General features: G+C 35.9%; 1 protein-coding gene across 4 annotated transcripts in view; it reads right to left on the bottom strand.

Moving 5' to 3' along the window:
* The window catches only part of ARMC8 (armadillo repeat containing 8), a 106356-nt gene that overhangs the window by 59686 nt on the left and 32855 nt on the right, over positions 1–13815 (bottom strand). For 3 of the 4 annotated variants that reach the window (XM_059162721.1, XM_059162722.1, XM_059162724.1), the window contains 3 exons: positions 5259–5330; positions 3290–3432; positions 3088–3185 (listed from right to left, as the gene is read on the bottom strand). In XM_059162721.1, the coding sequence (XP_059018704.1) occupies positions 3088–3185; positions 3290–3432; positions 5259–5330 (313 nt within the window). Of the gene's footprint in view, positions 1–3087; positions 3186–3289; positions 3446–5258; positions 5331–13815 lie in introns of those variants that run through there. The other variant, XM_059162723.1, reaches the window with a different exon arrangement.

Below are 13815 nucleotides of genomic sequence, written 5' to 3'. Positions count from 1 at the left end.
GAAATCTGTTCTGAAACCAAAATGTGAGCTAATGAGATATACAATAACAAATAGCCTGTAAGGAGGAATTATAGGATAAAAATAAAACTTGACAGTTTTGATTTCTGAGATGTTACAGTAAGTATCAGTTACTAGTAAGAATCACAATGACTGTAGTTAGCTAATTTCAATCTTCACAAGACAATTTGTAAAATATCAACTCCTCACTTAGAGCACATTCTCTGCCTACTGCTGACACTTAGCAATATAAAGTTGGTGCAGTAGACAAGAGGACAATCTGCCCAATCTGCTGCAGGGCGGGCTCTCCAAGAATCCTCTTCTTCTTAGGGTGCAAAGGGAATTAAAAGCTGAAAGGGTATTTGGTCTGAACCACAGAAGGAAAAGGAGACTTAGCTCAAGCCTCCCAGTCAATGCTGTCATAGTCCTAAAGCTGTACTTCTCAAATATGAATGTATATGCAAATTCCCAGGAGATAGTCATCGGGTACAGATTCTAATTCCATAGATTTGGAGTAGGATCTAAGCTCCCAGGTAAGGCTGCTGCTGCTGGTCCATAGACCACACTTTGACAAAAGACAACAGAAGGAAGGAAGGTAACTTAAGAGTACTACTGTTGGGATGAACAAGATATAGGGTTTCCCTTAGAAAGAAAAGAATGCCCCAAATCCTTAAAAGGCTAAGTGAAAAAAACAAAAGGCAATTGATTCCCTCTAAGCAGAATCTTTCCCTTTGCTTATTAGTATAACCCTTTTGTGTTATCACAAGCAGTTTAAAAACAAATGAAAAATTTAGAAAACCCCAAAGAAGTCAGGTACTAAATGTGTAGAAAGAAACGGAAGAGAGAAGATGAGAATGTTAAGTACATTTCTATTTCATGGAGGAGAGAGGGGAAACAGTGATTCCGTTGGCAGAAAACAGGGAAGCAAGTAGCAGCTAAGAAAGAAGAGGCAATCAAAAGATGATATGAAAGCTTCTATTAAGCTCCTGAACTTACTCCCACCTCCTTTCTTTCCTCCATTGCTCTCTCATCTCTCGGTTTTCCTATAATAACAGCTTCATCCCGTTTCTTCACACCTGCCCCCTTTCTGCCAATTGTCTTATATAGATCTACGATTTATAGTTCATTAAACAAGAAACAGTTACATAATTTGCCCAAAGTCACCCAATTGATAAACAGGATTTCAAACTAGACATCCTACCTTCTTCTAAGCAAACTGCCCTGTTTTCAGTTTAGTATCTAAGTTGCTATGTCAGCTGGCTCTATACAAGCCAACTCACAGAGGGCAGTTAATTACATTAAAACATTACTCTCTGTCATCATTCCATCCAGCACTCTTCACAGATTCACAGATTCCAAACCTGAGGCATAAAACACTGTCACTGTGAAAGTCACTTAATGTCCCTGGGTCTAAAAAAGTTAAGCTGGGTGGACTAGTTTTCCGAATTACGTACCATGAACCATTAGTGGGTCATAAAATCATTCTGAAGAGCAAGGAGAAAGGAGTTAAAATGGCTGGCCAGGACCAGTTTCTCACTCACTAGGCTAGGGGTTGGAAAGAAACTTCTAGGGTAAAGAAGACGGGTGATTGGTTTAATCTCTTTGTAAACATCACAATATGACCTTCAGGGAAACAGACTGATATTTACTAGGAGGTGAGTCCTTCTCTGTATAAAGCTTGGAGAAGGAGTTCCCAGTTTAGGACTGCTTATAGTAAACCAGTGATCCATGGACCAACAGCCCCTGAATTACCTGGAAACTTGTTAGAAAAGCAAATTCTCAGGCCCTATTCCAGATGCACTGACTCAAAAAGTCTGGCAGAAGGCTCCAGCAATCTGTGCTTAATAAAGCCTCCAGCCAATCGTGGTCTGTGCTCAATTCTGAGAACTGTTATAGTGAACAATACCAATTTATATGGCATGGCTCCCTGAAGAATACTGCACAAATCCCTGAGGTGTAAAATTGAGATATTTCATAATTTAGAGCCTCCCACTGTGTAAAGTGACCCATGAACCTCACTTACAGACTTTATGTACAATTATGGGCCAGAGGAGCATGTATCTGATGTGGGGAGGATGACTATGGAGCCTCATGACATGCCCGTCTCTCCCTGCTTCCATTGCCTATGCCTCCTGATTGCTTATGCTCTTGAAGTATTCGTAAAATGTGATTCCAGATAAGATCTCTGGCTTATATATGTTCTATATGACACTGTGATTCTCTGTGTTGGCTCACAGAATCACAACCAGCATTTTTCTAAAAATGAGAAAGCATAGACTAGAAACCAGAGGATATCACATTTATGGAATTGTTTTGTGAAGACTGTCTCAGGAATATTCTCTCTCTCTCTCTCTCTCTCTCTCTCTCACACACACACACACACACACACACACAGTGTGACGATGGAAAATGTTTTTCTTATTGTGGACTGCAGATCAGGGAGTATGAAAAATACTGGCCTGAATAATACTCATTAAGAAAGTCCAATGTATTCAATAGATTAAAGATCCCCTAGTAATCCCTAAGGTTTTTGAAAACTACTACATGACTCCAAAGATCTCTGGATTCTTTCACACATATTCTCTGATTCTAGCCTGGCAAGTAAGCCTCCTGCAAGCTGTTTTCTGGTTCACCTCTTCCGTTGAAATCAACAGTAATGCCCTTCCTATAATTAACTATTCTGCCCACTGTCCTGTATCTTCTCTCTTACACAGATCTTTCCTAGAATGGCCTCTTTCCTCTCCACTTCTCTAAATCGTATCCATTATTCAAGATCCAGGTCAAATTCTCTGTAAAGCTTACTCTGCTGGATTTAATCTAAACTGAGTACATTAAATATACTGCCTTAATTTGATATTAAGAGAGCAAAACGGGTCTTTTAAAAAATAGCTTATAAATTCCTCAAGGTCTGATACTATCTTTCACTTCTTTACAATACCTAGAACATTTGATATTTGCAAATTAGCAAGAACTGAAATACTTCTTGAGACTTTTCTGTAACATAGTTATGATGAATTTTGAGATGTTGAGTAAAGTAAAGGTATGATATTAGTGAAATGTACTGGTGGTTCAAAAACTTCTAAAACTCACTGTATATAGAAGCTCCTCTGGAGTTACAGGACTGGTGAAGATGGTGCGCAGGCATCGGAGGCAAGCTTCAATGAACTTCAGGTCTGGAGACAGTAGTCCTATTAACAGAAAATGGAAGTGAGACTCATCCTTTCAGTCTGTATTTTAAACCCTGCAAACTGTTTCTAATTTTTACTTGTACAAAAATGACTTCCTTACATACCTTGCAGTAAGGCTGGGATAATATGGCAATCTAGAAGAGACTTGACATTGTTTTCAGTACCCATAGCAAGACTTCCCAATACCACTGCACATTCAGTTTTCAGCTCTGTACTTGAGGTTTCTTGCTGAAGCAAGTACAACAATCTAAAAAGAAGGACTTTGATAAACAGAGGAGACTAAAACAACTAAACAAAAGTAATTTAGCTAAAAGTAATGTGACAGAAAAATGCTACCAATATATCCCACATATTAAAAATATGGTTTGTGAGCTAACAGAAGGCTAGGAAATGATCATTTGTTTGTACCAACTATTCATTTAAAAAAGGAATATTTGGGGACGCCTGGGTGGCTCAGTTGGTTAAGCAGCTGCCTTCGGCTCAGGTCATGATCCCAGCGTCCTGGGATCGAGTCCCACATCGGGCTCCTTGCTCAGCAGGGAGCCTGCTTCTCCCTCTGCCTCTGCCTGCCATTCTGTCTGCCTGTGCTCTCTCTCTCTGATAAATAAATAAAATCTTTAAAAAAAAAAAAAGGAATATTTGGGTAAAAAATCAAAAGAGATTTTCTTTATTTTGAGCAAAAGCACTATATATATATATATATATATAAAATCTCAGAGTTTATCAGAACTATTAATCTGAAAGTTGTCTACAAGTAGACAAAGCAGCCCCAAAGTCAATTCATGTTATCTGCTGCTCCAGGATATGAAGACTCAGAATATTCAATGCCAACCATTGTCAGATCTTAAATTCAGACTAGCACGGGACCTGCACTGTCCAGAAGTATGGTTCAGAAATCACAGAGGCTTAGCCTAGAGGGAACGTTCAGAGTCCTTGCGCAGCTCTTTCAAGCAAGGGAAACTTGTCTTTCTCCAATTTTCCCATTTGGGGAATCAGGAGATCCTCGCATTTCTATTCCAGCCCTGCCTGCCGAGCAACTAATTCCCACACTCTAATCATCCACCACTTATGATTACCTCCTTTATGTTTTAAGGTAGAACGCTCATGTGCCTTAAAGTACATTTATATACAGTGAACACTTATCCCCTAAGAAACGCTACTGAGAGCTTTATGGTTACCAAAGTATATATTTGAGATCAGTTACAATAAAAATAATAAGATCATCAATACTGTATCAGAAAACAGAAATGAAAAAAGAGAAAAACCAAAACATTAAAAAACAGCAACTGCACATAAAACTTAATTCTGAGAAGCAAAGGCGAAGAGAAAGTTATACAACCATCATTGTCTACCAGAAAAAAATTTAGATCATCAGAAAAAAGATCAAGCTTTCCAAGTTAAAAAAAAGCAAATTCTAAAAATTAGAAATTAAAAAAAGAAAGTCAGGATTAAAAACCAAGCAGGATTTTTTTTTTTTAATTAAAAAAAGGTTTTGAGAATGCTAAGAAATTATTATCCAGTCATACAAAACTGCCGAAGCCGGAATGCTGGGTGGCTCAGTCGGTTAAGTGTCTGCCTCTGGCTCAGGTTCAGGTCACGATCCTCACTTCCTGGGATTGAGTCCCACATCGGTCTCCTTACTCAAGAGGGAGTCTGCTTCTCGCCCTCCCTGCCACTCGCCCTGCTGTGCGTGCTCTCTCTGACAAATAAATAAAATCTTAAAAAATAAAAATAAAAACAAAACAAAGCAAAAAAACCTGCCAAGGCTCTGAGGAAATAAAGAATCAGGCTGGTGTATATTGTCTATCTATCCAACACATCCTTTTATTGCAGGGACAATGATCTTCCTGAATTTCCAAAAAGTATTAATACATTTGCTTCATATTCCATTCTCTGATATTTAAAAATTTCTAAAGAGATGCTTCATATATTTCAAAGCATTTATTTTAAAAATTAGGAGGTTTTCAAAAAAAGGATAGACAATACAGAAAAAAGGTGGGCTTTACGGATGAGAATGAGAAATATACTAGAACTTAGTATGAATATCAGAAAAGGAATTGATAGCAAACATACCTTGGAACGGCTCCTAAAACAATGAGATTGGCTTTCTGCTTGTTGTTTCCAATTACAGCATTTTTCATGTCTCTGAATTCAGGGGAAGAGAAGAGAGTAAAGTATGCTGAAACATGACAGAAAAATCAGTAATCAATTCATTCCACTTTATTATGCAACATCTTGTATTAGCAAACATAGAAGTCCATGACCAAGTCAAATCCACCTGAGTACCAAAGAGAAGGAACAGAGACAGGTACTGGATGAGCCTGGGGCCTGTAAAACACCACAGTGTGAGAGTGGGGAAAGTGGGAGATACCCTAAGCACTTGTGAAAGACTTCCAATACAAAGCATGTTCTTTAGACAAGGCCCACACATTTTATCTGACCTTGTTTCAGGGATCATGACTTTGTTCCTTTGTTTCCTCTCTTTCTGAATTCTTTGAACTGAGTATTTCTTATGATTCTGTTTTATCTCCTTTATTGCCTTATTAGCTGTGCCTCTTTGCGTTTTGTTTTATTATTTTTTAGCAGTTGTTTTACAATTTATAATATGTATCTTTTAACTTATCACGTAGTCTTCACAGAATAGCATCTCATTTCATTTGTATTTTAAGAGTCTTGCAAGCATATACTTCCATTTCCCCATCAAGTCTTTGTGCTACTACTGTCATACATATTTTTCAATTGGTTAGAAATAACAATATACTGTTACTATTTTTTACTTAAGCAGCCAATTACCTTTTAAAGAGATTAAAGGAAGAAAAAATCTTTTATATTTCTCACATACTCACCAGTATTTTTCATTCTAGCTATACTCAGATCTTCATCAGGGGTAAAACTTATGGAATAAGAAAAGTATCTCTATGAATGGCCAGTTGTTCACAAACACTGATTGGTCCCAAAGGATAGGTGGAGAAAAAATATATGGCTCAAAATAAGCCTAGTACTACTAATAAAATGATTAATAAAAAATACTTACCCTAATTGGTCAGTAGTGCTATCTTAATAAAAAACACTAGAACACTATGTGATTCTATACAGCAGTGGTTCTCAAAGTGGGGAAGAGAGCATTAAAGCCCCATTGGGGCATTTCAGAAGTTTATAAGGGTGTCTGGAAATTTCTGGCCGTAGTTTTACAATTAGAAAGCATTTTTGTACAGTTTAAAAAAAAAACAAAAACTTTATTTTTCAGTACTGCATCTGGCCCTGTAAATAAAAAGGAAATTATACTTTTTATTAGAAGTTATTTCATTTTGGAAAATCAGACCACCCAGCACAGGGGCCACTCCCAGTACTGGAATTATTGATACCAAACATTTACATATGGAAACATTAAAAAATACCTTTTTAAAAAATTCTCCCATTATTAGCAAGGAAGGCATCATATTATTTTTGGAGTTATGCATGTGAGGAGTTATATTATTATAAATTTAATTTCAGTGGTCATTAAATATTTACAGGGGGGAGTCAGGTCTGTGTTAAGACCATCACTATAGAGCCTCAAAGTTCTTAGCTCACACATTTCGTTCATATCCCAAAATAAGGTCCCCTACATTCCCAACCCAGCATCTCTTTTGACTCTTTTAGGTGGCCATGGTCTAATGTATACCAGATGTTTTTTTGCCAACTTTGAAACTTAGGATCCTAAAAAATTCTGTAACTGGCAAACCATGATACTGTAGAAAAACAGCAGAAAACAGAAGGAGAAAAAGTTACTTTAAAAAATCAACTAAATGTTATAGTCAGTGTGTGTTTCCAATACCAATCAAATTCACTGGCATTAAAAACCGTGGTAATAATTATAATACTCTTTCTCCTTATACTTATAATACTCTTTCTCCTTATAATTATAATACTCTTTCTCCTTATAATTATAATACTCTTTCTCCTTATACTCTCCTTATACTCTTTCTCCTTTCTTCAATTATGGCAGAAAAATACTGTTATGATACAGTGATGCATTGAAAGCTGATTCTTGCCACAAGTTTCTGAATGGCATTTTCACAAGTTTTGAGACAAAGACTATTGGCCTAGTCTTCCAGTAGCTCAGCAGAGCTGAGGGTAGGTCTATTTTTTTCAGGGCCTCATTTAGTTCTCTCTATAAACTATCACTCAGATCTTCCATATGGTTCACAGGGGATAAGTATTAGTATTTCTTTCCTTTATGGGGATTTAGCTGAATGACGCTTACTATAAGGGTTTTAATCAAGTTCTCACAGACAACTATAAAATTATATGACATTAAAGCCGCATTCAGCAAAGCATAGTAGGTGAACTATACATCTAGGCTTCTAGATCTATACTTCTAGGATTCCTTATACAGACTTACTTCCTAATCATCAGCTTATAAACCCTATCTTAGCAGTATGACATTTATTTTCATCTTTCCTTCTCCGAATGTGTTCTGTCTATACTAATGCAGCACATCCATTTGTCTAGCAGCTATCTATTTAAAAAGAGTCTATTTTGTGCCAGGTGCCATTTTGGATGCTCTCTCTATTCTGGAGATCCCAACAGCAACATTTCGCCCAGATTTCTCTCCATTTCTTCCTTAACTAAGCAGAAATGAAGTTTCCCCACATTATCTTATAAACATACTCCAAATATCTGGAGCCATGCAAAAGTAAATGTTTTTATAGACAAAAACAAACAAAACCCCCTCCAAAACCAATTTTCCAGTTCTCCTAATAGTTTGCAAAGAAGACACGAAGGAGGCAATTCGTAGTTATAAAGTAAATGCAGACTGAAGAGAATTAATAAAATGGACCAATGTCTAAAGGAGGTAATTCTTGCTGTGACTCTAATAAATAAAATATATCGCTACATAAGGAAGAAGAGATGTTATCACCAAGCAAATAAATTCTATTCAGTTGTTACTATAAAGGGATACTAGGAGATCATTCCTATGAAACAGTTACAACTAAAAGAGATCATATTTATCACATATACCCATCTTTAGCAGATCTAAATATGGTATAGGATTCAATTTCGGAGCCAGCCAGAATGGAGCTATTCTCTCTCTCTCTCATTTCCTATCCTTTCCTCCTCATACTTTTCCCTGGCTACCTTTACTCATCTTTCAGGTCCAGCCTTAGATAATTTCACTTATCTAAGGAATTTAGATCTAATTTCACTTCACTTCCAGGAAGCTTGCCCTGACAGCTACCAGGTCTGGGTGAGGTGTCCCAGTGGTGCTCTATGGTACTCTATCATAGCGCACACATTACTTTGTTAGGATAGAAGTCTGTTTCCTCTTGAGAGGCAAGAAAGCCAGGATGACCTGAAAATATCAGAGAACTTATTATTGCTGGATCACAAAATGCACTATAAAGAAATCTGCACTTTTGTAAAATACAAACTCAAAACTATCATCCAAGATGGGGCACAACAAAATTATGCAAAACTTATATATTGCTTTGAAATTTACAAAGCATTCCATATCCATTATGGTATGTAATCTTCATCACAACCTTGAGTAATATTAACCCTATTTTACCGATGAGGAAGCTAAGACTCAGATTTGGGGCTTTTCTCAGAGTTCCACATTAAATGACAGAGCCAGTTTCAATTCCTGTCTTTTATGCCAAGTGTTTTTTCCATTACCTCCAATATGTCAAGCATTCAGAACAAACTGATCGAAAAGAAGTGAGCTAACATATTGCCTTTTCCCTCCCATGTTTCAATTTTACACTTTACACAAAACAATAAAGCATTTCTAACTTTCAATTGAAGACATACTTTTCCCAGTAATCAAAGGAATATATCCCATATCAACCAGCTTTTAATGTTTGAGGGGGAAAATGCCCTCTTATATACTCCTGAAATTCAACAGTTAAGGTTTGAGCTCAACAATGTGTTAGGTTCTATGAAGGATATAAAAGCTCACATAATGGGTTGCTTGAAGAGTTTACAATCTCCTTGAGGAGATAAAAATAATACTAGCAATGTAAGGCAATGCTATATTATAAATCAAGTGCTTATATGGCTGAGATAAGTAAATGATTAGACAAGCTTAACAGGTTTTAAAGCAATGGTAGAACTAAATAAACCTTAGGAAATGGCCAGAATTTGGCCAGTGAATGGAAAGGGCAAATGGAAAAGCCATTCATAGAAGACTGGAATGGATTTCCAATACTAGAAATAAATACATCATGTTTCTGGGGCAGGACCAGGAGCCTGGGTTGAAAAGAAGTGTCCCTTTAAGGTGGGAACATTTAGCAGAGCATAAAGAAAAGTGATGGTAAGAAGAGACAAACTAAAGGGGAAGAATAAAAGAGCAATCGTGTTTCCATCAGAAAAAGGATATGAAGGAAGCAGTGACTGAGCAAGATAAAATGAGTATCAGATGGATGGGAATGCAGAGAATATTAGAGTCAAGAGAGGCAATTAAATGGCTAATGCCCTTCCTCTGTGGTCCCAAGATTGCCCTGGGTTTAGGATTATCACAGCATTTACTAACCAAACCATAGTGGCCTATTTAGTAATCTAATTCCTTCATTAGACTTCTGGATGCTCCAGAGCAGTGACTACATTATTCATTCTTACATACTCCCCTCACATTACAATCCTTGGGACAATGTAGGCACTCAATAAATGTTTGTTGAAGGAATTATGCAATCCATCCAGGTATCTGGTCATGTAAGACTGACTAGGATGGCAGCCACAGGAATCACTAAAACAGACGACATTCTGAGGAAGCAGTTAATAAGACGATTTGATGGGTAAACGAAATGTGATATGATACATGTCTTGAGTGATTACTTCTAGTCTCACTTCCTGAAGGGAGAGAACACTAGGAAGCTTAGAAAATAAATCCCTTAACAAGACAAGGATCTATATTGATTTCGGATACAATGAATGATCTTTCAGGTAGGATAAAAATACCAGGTAGAAAAGCTTAGAAAGTAAGCCTTGGGGATACCCCGCTCTTGGAGGATGGGAAAAGCAGCCAATATTAAGATGTGACAAAAGAGAAATTGCCACAGAACATTCTCAGCTAAAATCTAGCTAGAAACTTTCATTTGTCCACTAATAAATGGACTCAACAGGCATCTAGTTTACACAAAGACTAATCTTTCTACCTCCTTTCTTTACTCTAAAAGAGATTAATTTTCAATGTAGAAGAAGTTCAGATATTAAACCAAAATGTACAGTGGCTACCATAACTTATGTCTAAATGAGCATATTAGGATGGAGATCAAAACCAAAAGAGAAAGTTGAGGCACCTGAGGGCTAAGTTTTTTACACATCTGACTCTTCATTTCGGCTCAGGTCATGATCTCAGGGTTGTGGGATCGAGCCCTGTGTCAGGCTTCACACTGGGCATGAAGTCTGCTTAAGATTCTCTCCCTCCCTTTCCCTTTGCCCCTCCACCCACTTCTCTCCCTCTCTTAAAAAAAAAGAAAAGAAAAATTAAAACCAAGACAGAAAGTAAACACTGCACTTTACAAGCAAAATAATAGGAAAAATTTTTTAAAGAACTGGGATCTAGACCTACTAGAGAAACAGTTTCAGTCAATCAGTCAAAACAGCATAAATTTTAAATGAAAACTTAATATCTAAAACCAGAAAATTATCTTTAAGATCATGGAATGCTAGAGTCACAAGCTAAATATCATTTTGAACCAGTATTACTTTTTACTTACCTGAGGAAGCTCCTGTTTGGAATATTGTACATTCAAACCTTGGTCTAATTGATGTGAAGTAGACAAAAAATACACTGGATACTGAAAACTACAATCTGAGTATAAAGTTTAGCCTATTTCTGAAAACTCGCTGGTCCTAAGACATCCATAAAATGAGGAGAAAATATACATTTGTGGGTAGCTAGAATAAGGCAACATGGTAAACAACTTACAAAATTATCTGGACTTAGAAAATTACAAACATACTCACTGCTCTAAAATTAGGTATGCCTTTTTAGAGACTGTAACATTCAAACATCCAAGTATAATAAGCTTTCTGCTATCTAGCATGATTAGGGAGTGAGATATGCTCGTATTCTAAAGTTACCATTGCCACGTGTGAACTTCCAACTGTAAAAGAATTAGATAATGGTTATCTATTATCCAAACCAAAGCCATTTTTAAGATAAGGCTTTGATCCAGGAGGCATTTGAGAAATTTATACTTAACTTCCCATTTCAAGTCAACTGAGGCACATACTATGCCCTACTATATGTATAAATTGAAAAGAACTGAGAATTGATGATAATTTAGTTTTTTTTTTTTATAAACAAGTTACCCTGTTGTGTAGATTTTTGGAACGTATGTATTGTTAGATACAGTTCTACTTTGTATAAATACTACCAAGCTCAGAAATCAGAATTCTATTTAAATCTTTGTTTTATCAATGTGGGATTACAAATCACCTTATATTTTCAAAAAATGACGAGTACAATGTAGGAATTGCATTAAAATAAATGCTAAAATATTTTAGAGCATATTATTATTTTTAATACATGTAATCATTCCAAAGAGCATCAAAAATGTTATAATATGGCAGCATACAGTTAAATGTTCTACAAATATGACAAGATAGATATATACACACACTCGTATCCATACAAATATACAGCTGTTCTTGATGTTTGAAGTTAATACCACATACAAACAGCTTATCTATCTTTGTGTAAAACTGTCAATCTGATCTAATAATTTTTGGAAAAACTTGCCACCCTTTTAAACAGACTGAATTGTCTCAGAATACACAGTTTTAAACAAGACTCAGAGTTACTTCATTTCATTTGGGATATGGTCATCTTTATTTATGTTTATCTGTCACACTCTTAAAAATAACCAATAGGATTATTTATTTTGAATTATTCTAAAAATTATCCTTTAACTTAAAATTTCTCAAAACCCAAAGCTTTTGTTTTATGAAAGCTCATATTTTTAGTTCATGTAAGAGAAATGGAATCTGTCTATATTCTACTACCAAAATAAACTTACATCATCGGTACATTAAAATACTTCAGAAAATAATTTTTAGAAGTGGATACTTGGTGAAAATCCCCCAACAATTCTAAAGTACCCTCAAGAGCCTGGCTGAGTTTACCAAGAGATCCAGTCTAGTTTCCCAGTTCTATTCCACTTGGAAACTACAAAGCCAGCCACATTAACTGGTATCATCTTTTGCCCTTCAACACAGGGCCACATAGGGATATCTGCAGATCTTTTCCTGGAGAATCACTAATGTAAAAACCAGATGAGGTGCTTTAATTTATTAATTATGTTTAAAAAAAAAAAAACAACACAGTATTAAGCAGCTTGGACTTTACATAAACAGTTGAAGAGTTATTCCTTCTTAATTAGGAGGTTTAACAGGATTGAGCTAACTTCACCAGGATTGAGTAACTTCACCAAAAAATATCCTGTAACTGTTTAAGGTAATATACAGATCTCCATGCTAGAGGAAGCTCAGAATTGCAATGAGGTGTAGTTTATTTGATATAGCTACTCTGTTTCAGTTGCAAAGGCTATAATTTATAACCTACACAATGGACCTATCTTATTCCTACCTAATGATTTTTAATTTGAAACTTTGCTCTTTTAGGATCTGATTCTGTATTCAAACCTTTGATACAATAGAATCATTTAAATTTATACCAAATAATGTACTACTAACAAAACAGTTATTTCTAAAGAACTCCTCATTCTTCAACAATTAAAATTAAGCACTTCTGTTGCTTAGCAGTATTTTTCAGTAAGGGCACATTCACTTACGTAAAATGGTCCTTTATGACATGGGTTAGCTACAAAGAAGCTCCCTATATGTATGGGTAGGACTATGGCCCTAACACGCTGAGTAGATTACAGATCATGATGAGAAGTCCTTACTTGCCTTTAATTTCTTCAATTTTGTTTTTCCTGCTGCTATGTTTTATATGTTCACAATCCTTATTAAGCAAAATCAAATTATAGTTAGAAAAATGATAAAGTTCTGTTGTTTCATACCTAAACCTAGTTGTCAATTTTTAAATGTCTTTCCAATGGGATATTTTGGACTCAAAGCTGATTACATCAACTTCTATCTTCTCCCTCAAAGTTAGTATGGTACCTTTGGTTGTTTATACTCTGTGGCTACTTCACTTCTACCTACCTATTTTGGTCTAGTAATGGTCTTTGTAGGACTCAATGGTGTCTGTGTGATGTGTGTAAAAGAGGAAAACTGGTCAACTCTCTTATCCTAAACCTCATTTTGGTTCCTCCTTTCTGCTATCAATACTGTAGTATTCTAGTACTAGACAAGGTTACCTGAGAATGAAATGTTAAAAATATAGTTCATTTTTTATGATCTTGACTATGTACAATTAATTTTCAGACAGTGACAATGTTTAGGAAAATAATAAGTCAGAAAGAATAAATTTTTCTCTCTGGGGAAAAGGGCACTTTATCAAATCAAACTATACATATCTATATAAGGCTAGCTCTATTCTGACACAAAGTAAAAAGATTTGGAGTGATCTGTACCTTTCCGACTTCAAATAGATTTTACTATTTTAAGTAGCAATCATATTTATATGTTACCACTTGGATTCTCATCTGAATCAAGAATTCTGGCCCCTTTCCCTCAT

This window comes from Mustela lutreola, chromosome 2 (genome assembly GCF_030435805.1).
Source record: "Mustela lutreola isolate mMusLut2 chromosome 2, mMusLut2.pri, whole genome shotgun sequence".
NCBI classification, from domain to species: domain Eukaryota; kingdom Metazoa; phylum Chordata; class Mammalia; order Carnivora; family Mustelidae; genus Mustela; species Mustela lutreola.
Note: the sequence above shows the minus strand (reverse complement) of the source record. Positions and strands in the feature narration are given on the sequence as shown.